Source organism: Osmia bicornis, chromosome 5 (genome assembly GCF_907164935.1).
Source record: "Osmia bicornis bicornis chromosome 5, iOsmBic2.1, whole genome shotgun sequence".
NCBI lineage: Eukaryota > Metazoa > Arthropoda > Insecta > Hymenoptera > Megachilidae > Osmia > Osmia bicornis.
The window spans coordinates 8,368,987-8,384,202 of NC_060220.1; the positions used below are offsets into that span (position 1 = coordinate 8,368,987).

Here is a 15,216-nt window from a genome sequence, read left to right on the forward strand (position 1 = left end):
ATACAGATACGGAGACGCGGTAGCGCACGCTTGCATACAGTAGTCATTGTTGCTACCTTCGCTTGCCGTTTTATTGTGAGAATTTTTTTATTGCCCCCTGTAATACCGATTGTACGCGATCTTACAACCTATGTTCTCTCGTGTTCCAGGGAAATCCGGTAATAAAGAACGCGATAACCGCGTACAACTATATTATTACAATTGTACGGCATGCTTTTTAATACGATTTTCAATTAGCCATACTTTACGACTTTATTTTACACGGTTTCAACAGATTACATGCGGGGGGTAATGCATCGCAGCTGGTGTATTTTTCGAGTAAAGTTCAAGATTGTTTCAACACATTATTAATGAAGAAAATATGAGGTTGGAAAAAAAATTATGCGTTTTACCGTTCGTCTGGTTGAACGCAAACACCTTAAAACCATAGGAAATTAAAATATACATATATATTGTGCACCAAGAACGTGTAACATTAAACTGTATTATCTTTCCTTTCATTTACATTCAAATTCGACGCAAAGTACGAATCATTAGTTGAAACGTAACAATGCGTACAGCCAATGCATTTAACATGAATTGCATGTACGTACTCTGCTAGACTATAGGCTATAGTGTTGAACGCATTAACATGTTAATGCCTTGTCTCGCACCACGGTTAACTGTCTCATCTCACCACGGTTGAACGTGTTAGTTGATCCACGGCATTAGTAATTCAAAGCGCGGAGACATCTATAGTGCGCACAGTTCATAATAAAACACCTCTCTGGTATATCGTGTCTGCAAACGGAGTTGTTACAAATTGCTGCCTAATCGATACCGTTTACCATCATCAGAAACATACGAGGTGCATTGAAATATTTAAAAAAAAGGATTTATAATTTTGAAGCTTTTGGATTTTCATTCTTTTGCCACTGTTACGTCGATTTACGTTCTCAGAATGAAATGAAAAAAAAAAAAAAAAAAGAAAATGAATCGAAGTAGCAATAGGTGCCCCGTTGCCCAGCTGATTTTACGCTCACTCCGATGAATAATTCAATGCTGATTAGCCGATCGTGACGCGATAATAACCGAGAAAATTTGTTGACACGATTTTGTTTCACTAACTAAATCGGTAACCGGTAATAGAATGGAGGTAGCCGAGTATCACGATACAAAGCCACTATTACTCCCCCTGGTGTTGCCTCCTTAATTCCCGATTCCGAAGACGCACGGGGTTTGATAGGTCGTAGCACACGCACAAGAAGACGGGGAAATCCGAAAATCGATGTGCGACGACATCGGTCACCGGCTTAAGCTTGGGCGTAGTCGTAGCGGAACGTCGACGTTCTGTGCCGTCGACAAATTCGGTGTCGCATTCTCGGAAAGTCACCGATGTAGGGATAGAAAGTGGATAGAGGGTAGGGGCTTTTAAGGTGGAGTCAAAGAGCGGAAGAGAGAACAAGCAGCAAAAGGGGGGCTCTCACGGGAGATGTGTGACGTTTCCTCGAGACGAAGAGGGAGAGAATCCTTTATATGCAGGGGAACATATCTACTACGAACTCACACACTGCAATGACACTCGCGTATTTCGACTGGTATACACTTGCACAAGCGAGCTTACAAAGCATATACGCATAGTAGCGGCCTCTTGAAGTCACCGAGGTGTAGTAGGTGGGTGCCGAGAAATCGTGAAGAGAGAGAGAGAGAGAGAGAGAGAGAAAGGTTGCGCGCGGCTATGTGTAGACCGCGGTGTTAACAAACGGTACAATAATGTTTCACATCTCGGTGTGCCCTCTCGCCGTATGTTACCATCTCGCTCGAGCTTTCGGAGCTTCTCCCTTCCGCAACGTGTTCCTCCGTCGGCGACGCGGTGGCGAGCAAGAGCGCGAAGTAGTAGCTCAACGTGCCGCGCACACTGCGGGACCATGAGAAAGGCAACGAACAGAAGGGTTTAGTAGTAGTACTAGTAGCTACGAGTATAAGTGGAGGGGGCACGGGAAAGGTGGCAGAGGCGGGGCAAGGTTAGTCCGCGCCCACGGAGGGGAAAAAAGCCGAGCTCCGCACCCACTGTGCTCCATTAGAGGGGAGACGAAAGAAGTATGGAAGGGGACGATTTATCCAGTTCCCTGTCTCTCTCTTTCTCCAGTTCCATCGTTCCATCGTTGAACACCACTACATACCGCTCGTCTAAGCGACGGGGGTAAACGCGAGCGTGTGAGTTTCACCACGAAACGGCAAAAATATCTTCGCTGGCAGGTACTCTCGTAGGTAGGTGTGTATATCGGCAATCTGCCGGCCGGCGAAAAATGTCAGTGCACCTTTTTTTTTTTTTTTTTTTTTTTACCCACCCCGCGAATCTCCAACGTCCCCTACGAAATGCCCCCACTCGTACCGACGAATGTCCTCCCCCGCAACCTCTATGCTTCGCGATCCGCCACCTACAGCCGCCCCTACCCGCCCCTTTGATCGGCGGTCGCACCAGGAGGGCGACAAGTAAGCGCGAGGAGGCGAGTTCCCTTGAAAGAACTGCGCAAAACACACTTTCACGACGCCACGGCCGAAGTCGTCGTTGTCGTCATCGTATCCGTCGCGCTCGCCGTTGTTAACTTGTATATTGTTAGTGATCGTCGGCACGTTGCCGCAATCGCGTACACCCCGCTGGTTGGTCGCCGTTCGAATCGCGGGGGCTCGTAACAATAGTCGGCGACGTGGATTCATTTTTAAATTCAATCTAAGCTGCGTGAAAAGAATTTAAAAAATAAAAAAAATAAAAAATAGAGAAAGAGGTCATCATCGTCGTGACTTTTTCGAAAGCCAATGACAATAATTGTCGACGATACGTGGCGATGGGACATCTACGCATCGTCGCCGCATTAAACTGCCGGTTCGCGTTTATGCCGCGTAAACGTGCTCGTGTAATACGTTCGTCGTACAGTGATCGTGCGATCCACTGTATAAGTGTGGAGCGAGAAAGACGTCGCAACGGTAGATTAGAGTGAAAAAGGAAAATTGTAAGTTAAAGACAGAGAGAAGGGAGAAAGAGAGAGAGAGAGAGAGAGAGAGGTGGTGTGTAGTCAAGTGTCGCGTTGTGTGCATAGAGCACGGAGGATCTCGAGGAAGTAGGGGTAGAGGTGTATAAGCAAGGGGTACGAAGTAGTTGACGATCGGCCACGACGATGAAGGAGAAGAGGTAGAAAGAGAAAGAAAGAGAGTGGGAAGTAAAGCGGAGGGGAGACACGTCAGAGTGTGTGCGGTCGTGTCGAAGAAAGAGGTGGAGAAGCGAATAGGAAGGGGAGAGAGGGTAGCGAACAAACTACCGGGAAGAAGTCAGCGGCAAGTAAAGCAGCGCCGCCGAGGCTAAACTTCGGGATCTATCGAACTAAAATTGTCGTGTAGTTTCTGCCTCCTCTTCTCGCCCCTCCTAACGCAACCTACCTCTCCCTTGACCCCACCAGAACCAACACGGTGGCAACGGCAGCATCTCGGCCGGTTGCGCCCCCTCTGGCTCGAGCACCCATCCCCTCCACGAAACGAAAGTCGAACGAAGAGGGAAGAAAAGCGTTGACGGTGGGGCGTCACGAGGGACGAGGAGCGTGTACGATGGAGGGAGAAGAAGAGATCGGAAGGTATTGTGAAAGAGAGAGACGTTGAAACAGAAAGAGGAAAAGGAGAGAAAGAGAGAGAGAGAGTGAGCGAAAGCGAGAGGGGGTAAGCAGGGAGCGCGTTAGCTGGCCCCACGGGCGACTCACCATATTTTATTGTCGCGTTTGCCGACGCTAACCGCCGGCGTACGGCTCCGTGGCCGATCTACGAAGATGCCGACCTGACTACTCGCCGAGAGAAGAGAACTACACAGGGAACACTCGGCCTACTAGCAGAGTGCGGTAGAGGAATTCGCGTGGCTACGAGGTGCCGGTAGTGGCATCATCAGCCACCAACAGAGGTGGCACCCAGCTCCCCCACCACACCACGCGCTCTGCCAGCCTGGACCCTCCCACCCGTCTCAACGAGGGCAAACCATCTCGCAAAAATCGTCCCCCTTTCCATGGAAGGAAAAGAACTACGGCGACGACTCTGCCACCACCACTGTCGAGCCGACCGTTTCTCGTCGTCACTACCACCACCACCGTCGGCACACTACCATCGTTATCGCCAGCGCCACCGTCACCGTCACTGTACCGCCGCCTCCTCCTACACCGCGATCAACCGTCATCTCGCGGAACGAGGATACCAGAACTTACGGATTTCGATCGGCTTGTACGCTCCTTCGAGGAAGCCGCTACTACCAACAGCATCTTATCGACAGCATCCAACGTCCCTCGCCTTCGTGTTACGCGATCGTCGAACCGATTGAAATTTCGATCCCGATGTCAGTGACGACGATTTATAAAAGTGCGCGTGTGAATTGTACCGGAGGAACAACAAGCGATTACACCTAATCTTGCCACGGGCGCAGGCAAAAAAAAAATAATAAAAAAGAAGTTTCCGCCAAGTTGGAACAAAGAGGGACCGAGCGGTGGTCGCATGGGCACGCGGCTCTCCTTCTTCGGTACCCCCCTCTAAATACCAGTGAGAACGTGTATGCATACATGTGGACGCACACGCGCGCGAATCACACGCAGAGGACGAAGACAGAAGTGCCGAGAGGGGTTATACACGTGTGAACCGAGCCAGTTTGTAGTTACTTGTTTAGAGTGCGCACCACTTGGTGTAGTGTTACCTTACAACTCGTCGCGAGTCAAGAAAATCGTGATCGAATCAAACTCCTCGTTTACGAGAAAAAAAAAAGAAAGTAAAAAAGGAACACGAGATAAATACGGGTTATAGGATTTTGTGATTGCACCGGGCGCGAACCAGTCCGCAGTGTTGAAGGATTCTACGGATCGAGGCGAAAAAAAAAAGAAAAAAAGAAGAAGAAGAACGGTGTGCGCGAACAAGTCGATCCTCGCCTTTCCTTTTTCACAAACGTCTCTCCTCCGTCACCATCGCTCGAGTTCTCGACCTACCACTCTCTCCCTCTCTATCTCTCGTTTCACCGGCTGTCCGTCCCTCTAGCGCTTCCTCTCGCTCGCTCCTCCCTCTCTTCTCTCTCGCTTTCTCATTTCCTCTTTCTCTCTCTCCCTCTGCATCGTGCTTTCCTCGTCGCACCAGCCGCTTACGTACCTCCGCCTTCCTATCCGCCAAGCGGAGGACTGGATTCCGTCGAAAAGAAACGACGATTCGGAGGATAGTCGCGACCGATCATAGCTGGCGCGTCGATCGGATCAACGGCGTGTGCAAGTTGGTCACACGAAATCGTCATCCACCGGCTGCTATGATACCACGCATTACCGTGTGACTAAACGTGTTTTTCACAACCCTTTACCCGTGTAATTAGTTAATCGGCATCCCGCCGCACCTGGACGAAACGATCGTCGCCTTTCGACCGATACCAACTAGTGAGACCAGTGTGCAAACTCTATTCCGTTGACTTACGGTTGTCAGCGCGGTGTGCCAGCCGTGAAAGACGAGTCCTCCACGAAACCGACAGTGTCGTCCGCACCGGGTTGCTGCGTCGCGTTGCCTTGTGGTCTGGAGATCGGTAAACTGCTCCCTCTCGCTTTTGTGCCTACGAGTCTGTGACAGTGCGACGAGTGTATACCAACTGGAGAAGAAGACCTTCTTCAGGGTCGAGTACGATCGAGTACTAGACGGTGCAATAAAACGTCCGCGACAGTGAAAGATATCCCTCCGGTTCTTTCCTTTTTGTTTTCCTTTTCTTTTCGATCTTCTTTCGTCCGTCGTTTGTGACTCGGTCGATCATCGGCCAACGCGATTTATTGCCAGTGAAACGATACCGAGGAAAGAGAGGTAGTGTTCATACTTGTTCCACCGAGTGACTTGGTGAAACCGAAACACAACACAGATGTCACGGTATGAAAGGATGAACGCGTAGCGGCGCTCGACTATCACGGCCCTGAGTGGCCGACACATCATGTCACAGTTCTCTTTTCGAGGATCGCCAAATCTACAGGTGAGTCCTTCGATCATTCTTATCCCAACTTCCACCGCTCGAAACCCGTGATCGTTCACCGCAGAATTTTGCCGTAGCAGCGTCTCCAAGTGCATGCGATCACATCGGTGATGGATGTACCTTCGGTTCCGATACCTTTCGTTGACATCGATCAACGTACCGTGATTGAATCTCAATCAGCTGGTTCCGTGAACTTTTTGCCTCGTTATCGGTAACACGTTCACCGCCGCGTTGAAAATGCCTTTTTCTAGTATATTAAATTATAATTGCAATTATTCAGAATATATCTTCAATTGAACCTACTCGGATAGTAGTGATCCATACGGTTGCCTCCAAGTTTTGCCAAATTTCAAGTTACAGATTTTCCTCAGGCCATATATGTTAGTTATAGATCTTTCAAACACTTTCTTCTGTTTTTACATATTTTGTATGTGCAGAAAGAAAAGTTCAGAGAACGTTAGAAGCACGAAGTTTCAAGAATTATTAACACAGGCTATTCGTCCGCGTTGCTTTCCATCTCATTAATTTCTGTTTCTTACGATCAAGAAATATCGTGGCGTGTTTGGTTAACATAGAAAGCTGAGAAAATATACGAGGCACGTACAAGCGCATAATACTTGAAACCCGTAGGAAAAAAAGCGAGAAGTAATATTGAAATATTGTAAACAGTTACCGCTAGATCTATCGATGAATTACGTGTGCATATTTCTATCGAGGAAGTCAAAGCGAGTTGTTTTTCAAAAGATAAAGTGATTCGAGAGAACAAATTTCAGGGGAAATTAGTGAGAAATCTTGATATTCTTTTCAAGTTGTACTTACATGTGATTCTGATTGCAAGTTTTCTAAGAATGTATCTTAGAATTTGATGAGAAGCTTTGAAATTCCAATAAACCCAAGAAAGTGCAGCTTCAGTTCAATTATAAAAGGATGTCGAACAAGTGATTTTGGTGGAAGCAGCGTGTTAAATGAAAATCGTGATCGTTGTCTGGCCAGTAGATGTATAAATCCGTATATAATTCGAACCGTTTGAAAGTCAAATGTATTCAACGGTCGAAAGGCTCTCACCTATTTGTGTCTATCTGTTCCTTTTCCTGTGTGCGATTTCACCATATGTCACGGTTAACCGGGCGAATGAATCGTTTATGCCGTTGGGTATACACCGCGAAAACGGATATCGTCTTTATCGTTGCGGATGCACTTTTACGATCTACCGAGAAGTAGGAAGTCATCTTCGCTCCTTCGAGTTACGATCGTTTGATTGCACGCGATGCAACTGCACTTTTTCGTCGAACAAAGTTTCGCTATTTCGTTCGATTGGATAGGAATAAATGAACGTTTAAAGTTTGATCGTAAGAGGGAAGTTTCTAACGTGGGGTGAGAAAAAAAAATTAATGAAAATTTCAGGTTGAATGGAAAGTTTCAATTGAAGACATTAATCGTGATGAGATGCGAGGGCACGTTGAACGGTTGCAACGATTCATTTCGGTCTTGCAAACCGCAACGGATAATTTGTAGCGTGGGATCTTGTTCGTAGGGAAAATGGATAGCCGTTGGCAAGCCTGAGAGATTCGGTACCACGTGTCCTGACATGTTGCATATAGGTGTTACGCTGCTGTTGGTGCATACCTATTCGCTGTGCATAGCGCCGAGCTGAGAACATGTGTTGCCACGCCTAAAGCAACGTTCCGAAATGATCGAAGAGCTTGCGCCCTGCTAGAATAATTATCTCGTCTTACTATCAGCAAGCTTTTTACACCTCTATCGTTGCATTGTTGGAACGGTCGTTTCATAATGTTCTTGCGGTTCAATCTTGGAAGTATGATCATTTTAATTATCCATTCTGATAGAAAGATAGACGATGTTATAAGGAGAAATTTTCTTTTTCATTCAACATTAATTGGAAGGTGATTTTCAACAACGTAGAAACACTGATTGGAATACAATAATATGTTTCGCATTATGGACAATTAAAAACTTAACAATCGCTATTATTCATAGACGAAACAGAAAACGGAATCGTTTCTCCGTATCGTGTTTGTTTAAACTGTCGATAAAAACTAATGGTCTATTATCTATGTGTATTACTCTCCTTATAACAGAGTTAAATAAACAAGGGAAGAACTTCAGTTACGGCTTGTTGTTTTATCGTTGACACAGTTTTTTTTTTCCTCTTTCGAACGCCCACCCGTTGCCTGTCAACCTGATGCGTTTAATCTCGTCTACCACCCATCGTTTATTTGTACGAAGAAAAATTATTAAGAGCCATCGTAATCGTAGAATTCAATTTCTCAACACGCAGACGGGGTCTTTGAATCATCGGACGCCACTTTCTCGAGGAGAACGTACGCGACACTGCTTATCGTAATTATGTCATAGTTCGGCTAAAAAGCGGCGATAAGAAACCTCACACTTTGTTCTATCGTTCGTGAAGCCTAGTTTCATCCTCGATCTTCTACAATAAACGCCCTTTTCTATTCCGTTTCGATCATTTTCAACGATAAACGCAGAATTTGATAAAATATTATTTCAAACACTAAACGGTAAATAATTATAGTGAACCTCTCGGATGAAATCGAGCGACAAGAATTACCAATATGAATTCCTCTTGTTCTAAATTTAATGCATGCCCGTCGTCGTGTTCGTAGGGAGCAAGAGCCTCTTAATTTTTTCCAGCCAAAATTAAGCTCCCTCTGATGACACGCGAATTTCGCGCTATGCGAAACAAGCCCAGAAGAAATTGATGTTCGGTGTCGCAAGTTGTTCTGTCGCGAACGGTACCATTTTTCGAGCTCGAGTATTCGAACGAACAGTAAGACGAGGTTATTGCAACGATGAAGAGATAAAAATTCTTCGATCCCCATCTGGTCGAGGACAGCGGAATCGGCGCTCCGCGCGCCGGCTTGAAATTAAGAAGGCGAAAGCCGACAACAAGTACACCTGAACGCGCTTTATGGTTATTAATGATAAGTTTACACGGCTCGCGTGTCGTACGTATTTACGGCCGACAGTTTCTTCGTCGAGAGCTCAACGACTCGATTACATCATCGACGCAAAGCAAATGCCAACCGCGACGCTCTATCGTGTTTGTTGCAATAAGAAAACCGATCGGTAATTAACTCTATGACTCCCTAAGGATCAATTTCAAATTACAACTTATTTATCGTTATTCTTCAGGAAATTCTCGATTATTTGGCATTTAGCAAGACCACCGTACCAGAAGAAGTTAGTTCTGGATGGTTCGGTTTCACCGCGAAGTCCGCCGTCAGTCATTTCCGGTCGAACGAACCGAGGAACCGACGAACCGGCAAGGAATTCGTGGAATTGCGTCGCCTGCGATTCAGCCACGGGTCCGAGGACAATTTGGTCGCGTTTCTCTTTGTTGTTGTTAGCCTATCGGAATGCGTTCGCGTTCGCATTAGCGCGAGGGGTGGACGCGAGAGACGAAGAAAAGGCAGGCCGCGAGGATTCCTGAATGGCGGTGACCGCGTAAAAATTATGAATGGCCATATTATTGCAAGTTGGCAGCGCGCGATGTGCCACGGCACGATACGTTGCCATATAGATACGATCTCCGGTAGTAGTTTGCGCCCGGCAGTTAGCCGCTGTTTCGCTCGCTGACTCGGCGCTACTCGATCCAATCGAGCTGACTCAGAATCCTCCGCCCTCGTTCTCCTCGCGCCACGCTCGAACCCTCTCTCACTCTCTCTCTCTCTCTTCTTTTCTTTCCTCACCTCTCCGTCTCTGCATTCATTCTTACTCTGGCTGCTTCCAGTTCTGCCCTCCTTTTTTTTTTCTTTCTTTCTTTCCGTTCCTTTCCTTTCCTCGGACTCTTCTATTCATTCACTCGTGCGCTCGATGTTTCGTAGCGCGCGTTTTTTTCCTTCGGTTCGTTCATCCTCGTCGCGGTCGACTCTCGACTAGACGCTCTCTTTCTCGCACACCTTTTTTTTCTACTCCCTTTAACTCAAACTGGTTTTCTTTCACTCGTTTTTTCCTCGAATTCATTCACTCGCCACCGCTTCGAGACTATCTTGCGTTGTACTCTTGATCACGCACGTTTAACCCTCTCGTTACTGTAGTAGCGAGAGGTTGAAACACCGCGCGAGCAAGAGCTGTGATTTTCGAGAGGAAATTCGTGCGCTTCGTGGGATCGCGTGGACGAGGCCTTAAGCAGCGACAGGAACATTGTTGCTAGTCGACAAAGTTTACCCTACCCTCCTACGAGACTTCCGGTACTCTGGTTACATTTCGACATAGCGCTCCAATTGTCGGTGTCGATGAATCGTTAGCTGTTTATCGTTCACGATTAGCTTTATAGAACCTGCACGCTTCATCTTCCGCTCGCTCGATACCGGCCTACTTGGAATCGTTAGATAAGCAATCGAGGAACAGAACGATTTTTGCAGAGTGCTCGTGTACTCCCTTAATAGAGCTTATCTCTTTTGTAATTGAGTAATCGTTCGTATAAGAGGCTACTTGTTCCGCTACGACAGAATTATTTTTTATATTACACTTTACGATTCAGGATAATTTGACGGATCAACGAGAGAGAAGCTGTTAATTGTCGCGGGCACAAGGCACGTATTTAGTTAAAATCCGTATAAACGGAGAATACAGTGTTTTCTTTCATTCGTAAATGAATCGTTTCAGTTTTCGAGTTAATGTAGCTGTTTAGTTTGGACGAGTAGAGAGGCACCCTGCTAGGTGCTAGGATCGATCCGTGAAGTTTACGCGTGAAAGATACGCTCCCGACAGCTTGATGATCCCAGATAGGAAAACACGAACCCTTAAGAGCACCACTACCTTTCGCGTTACACTCTTAAAAGTTCATAAATAATTGAGTCGTCTACGATGGAGCCTCTTCCTTTCGTCTCGAAATTATCTTCGCGTTGATATCGTAGAGCTAGTAAACATCGGTGTGTTCGCAAGTCTTTCACTCTTCTTCCATCGTTGCGGTGCAAGAACAATGGGATTGCGAAGAAGCTCCTCCCGAAGGACGTCGATGTTCGATCAGTTTTTACCGAAAGAAATGTCGTTCCATGCATTCTCGGTGGTTCGGTTGCCGGGGGGGATAGAGGGGGCAGAAGAGGCTGAGTGTCGATGCAAATTCAAGGGAAAGGCAAGAGGGAATGCAGAATCGAGGGAGAGATCGAGGCGTAATCGGTGTTCGAAGCATTCGAGGAAAGGCGACGGCGATCTCTGATCATTCGCGCGCTGCAACTCGATAATTTATTGAAATTGTCCTTACGGGAGTCGTTACTATTTTATCTGCTGTTAGCCACCACGGTTTCTCGCGTAACGGTAGTGGTGGAAGGGTTTTCAGCCGCGAATGCCTAATCTTTCTCACGGTATAAATCATTGGTTCCGCGGCGACCGATCTGTGTACGAGGCGTGCAATAAATTCCGTGGGGCTGCTTGTAAACGAACCATTACGAATTCGGTGTAACCGATGACTTTCCTCTTCTCCTCTTTCTACTCCTACTGCTACATTTTCTGAATTCTGATCCGATTCATTTTCGAAAGAAAACGATCTCAGGATAAAAGCAAAATCATCAAGTCGGGAACTGGTCACAGGAAAGGAGTCTCGAGTTTTGTTTCTCTCTTCGTGGCCGGTTAACATCTAACACGCTGCTTCGAGATTACAAAGTAACTCTTTTCGTGCGATAAGCCGTATCGCGTAATACGTTCGGTCCCGCTCGGCTGTGTGTATGTTTAATAAATAGAGCGCGAGTGTGGCGCGAAGCTAAGAGTATTATAGGTACGGCGGCAACGTGAATACAATTATGCCGACGAGGACGAAAGTATCGCGCGACAATGCGTGCGAGCATCGCAACCACACACCCACACTAACACATTGCTATCATTCGAGTGCGACGGCGTTAGCAAATGACGCCGGATGCGCCATTGTATCGTCACGGGTTCTCTTCCGATAACGCCACTCACGCTGCTAATCGTTTTACGGCGAAACTTTGGTGTCGGATGGCGACTCGCCGATCCTCTCCGCTCCTGCCGCATCGCGCTTTCCTTTTGTCGAAACTTGCGCAGGTCTTTTCCGTTCAACGAATATCTCCATAGACGCGGACGGGGTCGTCCTTTACCACCCCCTTTTCTTCGATCCTTCGCCACGATAACAAGCTACTCTCTCGCGAGCATGAAAGAGCTAAGCGATTAGTAAAGAGGAGCGAATTAATTTAGACAGATACCGCGTGATAGACGCGAGACCACGATCGTGTAACCCCGTGAGAACGACCGATTTCACGGTTTATCAGATTTCGTTTTACATTCGTAGCTCCCTTACAAGAAGCTTTCTAACGTCTCCTCGTATCGCGCTGTTTTCCCTGGGACTTCCGGCATTTCCGTTTCTTCAATCGCCCATTCATTTTTTCTCGTTCTCTTCTAGAAACAAGTATTTCATTGTTCGTAAGTAATTGAAATCGTTCGTTGCAATTTGGCTTCGCAATCAATTTTTCTGTTCTTTTGACACAACATTTCAACATTTTTATCCGATTGTTTGAATGTATCCCGCGATATAGGAAGCAATTCAGAAACTTTCACGCATTTGTTTCGATTTCGTGCTCGCGATACATTGAAACATAATCCCGAAGGTCGATCGTTTTTCCTTCTGAATGAAAGTAATATGTAGTTGGCAAGTTTCTTGGAACATATGGTGTATATGAATACAACGATTTCGTAAAAGCATGCGTTTACGGTCGGCGAGGTGTAATTTGCTCACCATCCGACGATTCTTTTTTTTCCGCTCGATGAGTATGAATGAGCCGTGTCTTCGTTTCGTAATCACTCTGTCGATCGAGGGGGAAGTGGAATAAATAAGAATAAATAAGACGGTGAATCGTTGTTCTCCGAAGTAGTTCAGTTTCGCTCGAAACAGCGCGCGATTGGTATGATTAAAATGATTCCTTCGAGAGCGTAACTTTTGAAACGATATTAAGAAAAAGCAAGCGTGTTATAAAAGCGTGTATTTCGTGTTTCCCCGAACGATCGGACGATCGTGGAACAAGGGGCGAGTTAAACAGAGACTAACGAGACCAGGGTGGGAACATAAGTGAGTGCCGTGAGGCCTAAACACACACGCGGCGAAGGTCCATCAATCTGGGCTTGCAGTCAATATTGACTTGGCTGGGCCTCGTTGCAAAGAGGGCATCATCGACCGGTCCCTTTTCTCTCGCAGGACACGCGTGACAAATGCTCCGTCTGCAAACAGCGGTGCATCTGTGTCCACAGGATAACCGAACTCTCCTTCGAATCTAGAAATCGTGCAACAACAAATTTTTCAACATTCCATTTTTCGATCTTCATAATTCGAGCTCCATAATTGTGCGAATCGGCGCGGAATCGCCGTTCTCAAGTAGTATCCGTTAGTTTTTCCATTTCTCAAGAACAGAACCGTCGACAATGAACGCGTCGAAGAGGGACGATTTCGTTACTGAATATGGATAAGCAATAAATCTGAACGAGGTGAGCAACGGTGGCAATGTCTGACTGGGAGGGAAAAAAAATACCATTGGTCAATGTTTAGCATCGAGATCGCGTGCCCTTACTGCGGACCTGGACCCGATGATCTTTCCTCGCTGGAAGAATGGCGAGAGGAACGAAGGGACAGTTCTTGTCGGTACGAGCAGAAGAAAGGAACGACACACGAGGATCGCGACGTAACGTGTTCCCACGTCGACGCGACTGTTACATTGTGCATATAAATCGCGTCATAAAACGCGTGTACCAAAGGCTGATCGTTGCCGTACGTTCAAAGAGGGAGAAGAAAAGAGGTACTGGTTTCTCTAGCAGCCACAACCGTTTCTACCCGAGGACTTCAAGTTTTTTCACTCCACCAGGATCGGACGTCTATCGATCATTCATCGTCGACTCGCAGCCCTAAGAGCAGGATATATCGGTTTTTCGTAGGACCGACACAGGTATGCGAGACAACGAACATCATCACCGATCGTCGACGGAATCATAGCGGATTTTCTGCAAAATTTCATTATAAATTTTAAGTCTAAATTAAAATTCCACCCTTGGCACGTTCGAACGATCCTGGTACAGTTGGCCGCGATAATCGTATCGTAACGCACGCCATGGTACGTGACGATGGTCTCAGCTTCCGTTCGAGCCTGTGTTCCCCGGTGCGGTGCGACGCGGAGGAGAAATCCTGGTGGCGGCAATTAGCATGGTCGTGGAACAAACGAGCCAACGTATCGGGCTAATGCCTCGATATATCGATCCCCTGGCGTACGAATAATTATCGTTCTCCGGCTGGGTTGCTCGCGACGACGAGAGAGGGTCATACTTGGAGGATCTGGTTGGATGGTACACGGGGCGCTACCTTGAACGCTACTTTAAAGGCGACGCGAGCAAACAGCACGGGTCCAGGGTGATATAGTTGCCGGGCTCTGGCTTGTGCACGGTTGCCAGCGGCTTGGTACAGCATCTTCTCGATGCGATCGCGTGAAGTAACTCAGGGACTGCCGGCTGGCTTCTTCTCGGGGCCCGTAGCGCTGAATTATGGCCCGTGGCAGCGGACACTCGCCAACACGCTTCGTCGTTTAACCCCGAGTCCGATCCCGAGCCCCGAAGCGCATTCTTCCTGTCCTCCGCTTTTCTCGCGGACCCGTGGAATCTTACGATTCGTGGTGAGAACGCTCGCCCTCCAATATTCTTCGCGTCTTCTTCGCATTGTCCAAGATCGAGGATTTTTTTCCTTACGAACCGTGATTCGAAAATATGAAAATATCGAAGGTTGTAAAGCGAGCGTATTAACGAAGCGGAGAGTATCGTGTTTTATCGTCGATCGGTCTCGATATCCCAGAACGGTGGCGAGCGACGCACAGGGTTACAAGGTATACACAAGCGGGTCTGCAGGAATCGTGATCGAACTGCAGCAGGCAGTTGGAGCTGGAAAAGCACCGAGGGAGAACAAGAGGCAAAAGCGGAACCGGGACACGCATTAACGCCGCTCTCGATGCCATAATGCGCGGTGGGTCACGTTTTTCCTAGCGACACAATGCCCGGCTGGCTTTCGACAATATGTTCGGGGCCATCGAAACGAGGCGAGGTGACGCGACGGACGGATAGATGGATGGATGGATGGATGTGGACGGATGGGATGGTTTGGGAGACTCGCACGACCCTGCAGGGACGTTCGAACGGGGGTTTGTTTAGGCTACGGGGCGCGAAAGCCACTCAACCCGCTAATCTATTTAGCC

The 15,216-nt window shown here is 47.4% G+C and overlaps 1 protein-coding gene across 2 annotated transcripts in view; it reads left to right on the forward strand.

Annotated features, from left to right (window-relative positions):
• The window catches only part of LOC114872348 (iroquois-class homeodomain protein IRX-6), a 56,821-nt gene that overhangs the window by 24,862 nt on the left and 16,743 nt on the right, over positions 1-15,216 (forward strand). The window contains exon 1 of one of the 2 annotated variants that reach the window (XM_029179446.2): positions 4,477-5,995. The exons of the other annotated variant lie outside the window; for it this stretch is intronic. Within the exon in view, the coding sequence (XP_029035279.1) occupies positions 5,957-5,995 (39 nt within the window). The 5' untranslated portion in view covers positions 4,477-5,956. Of the gene's footprint in view, positions 1-4,476; positions 5,996-15,216 lie in introns of those variants that run through there. 2 annotated transcript variants of the gene reach the window in all.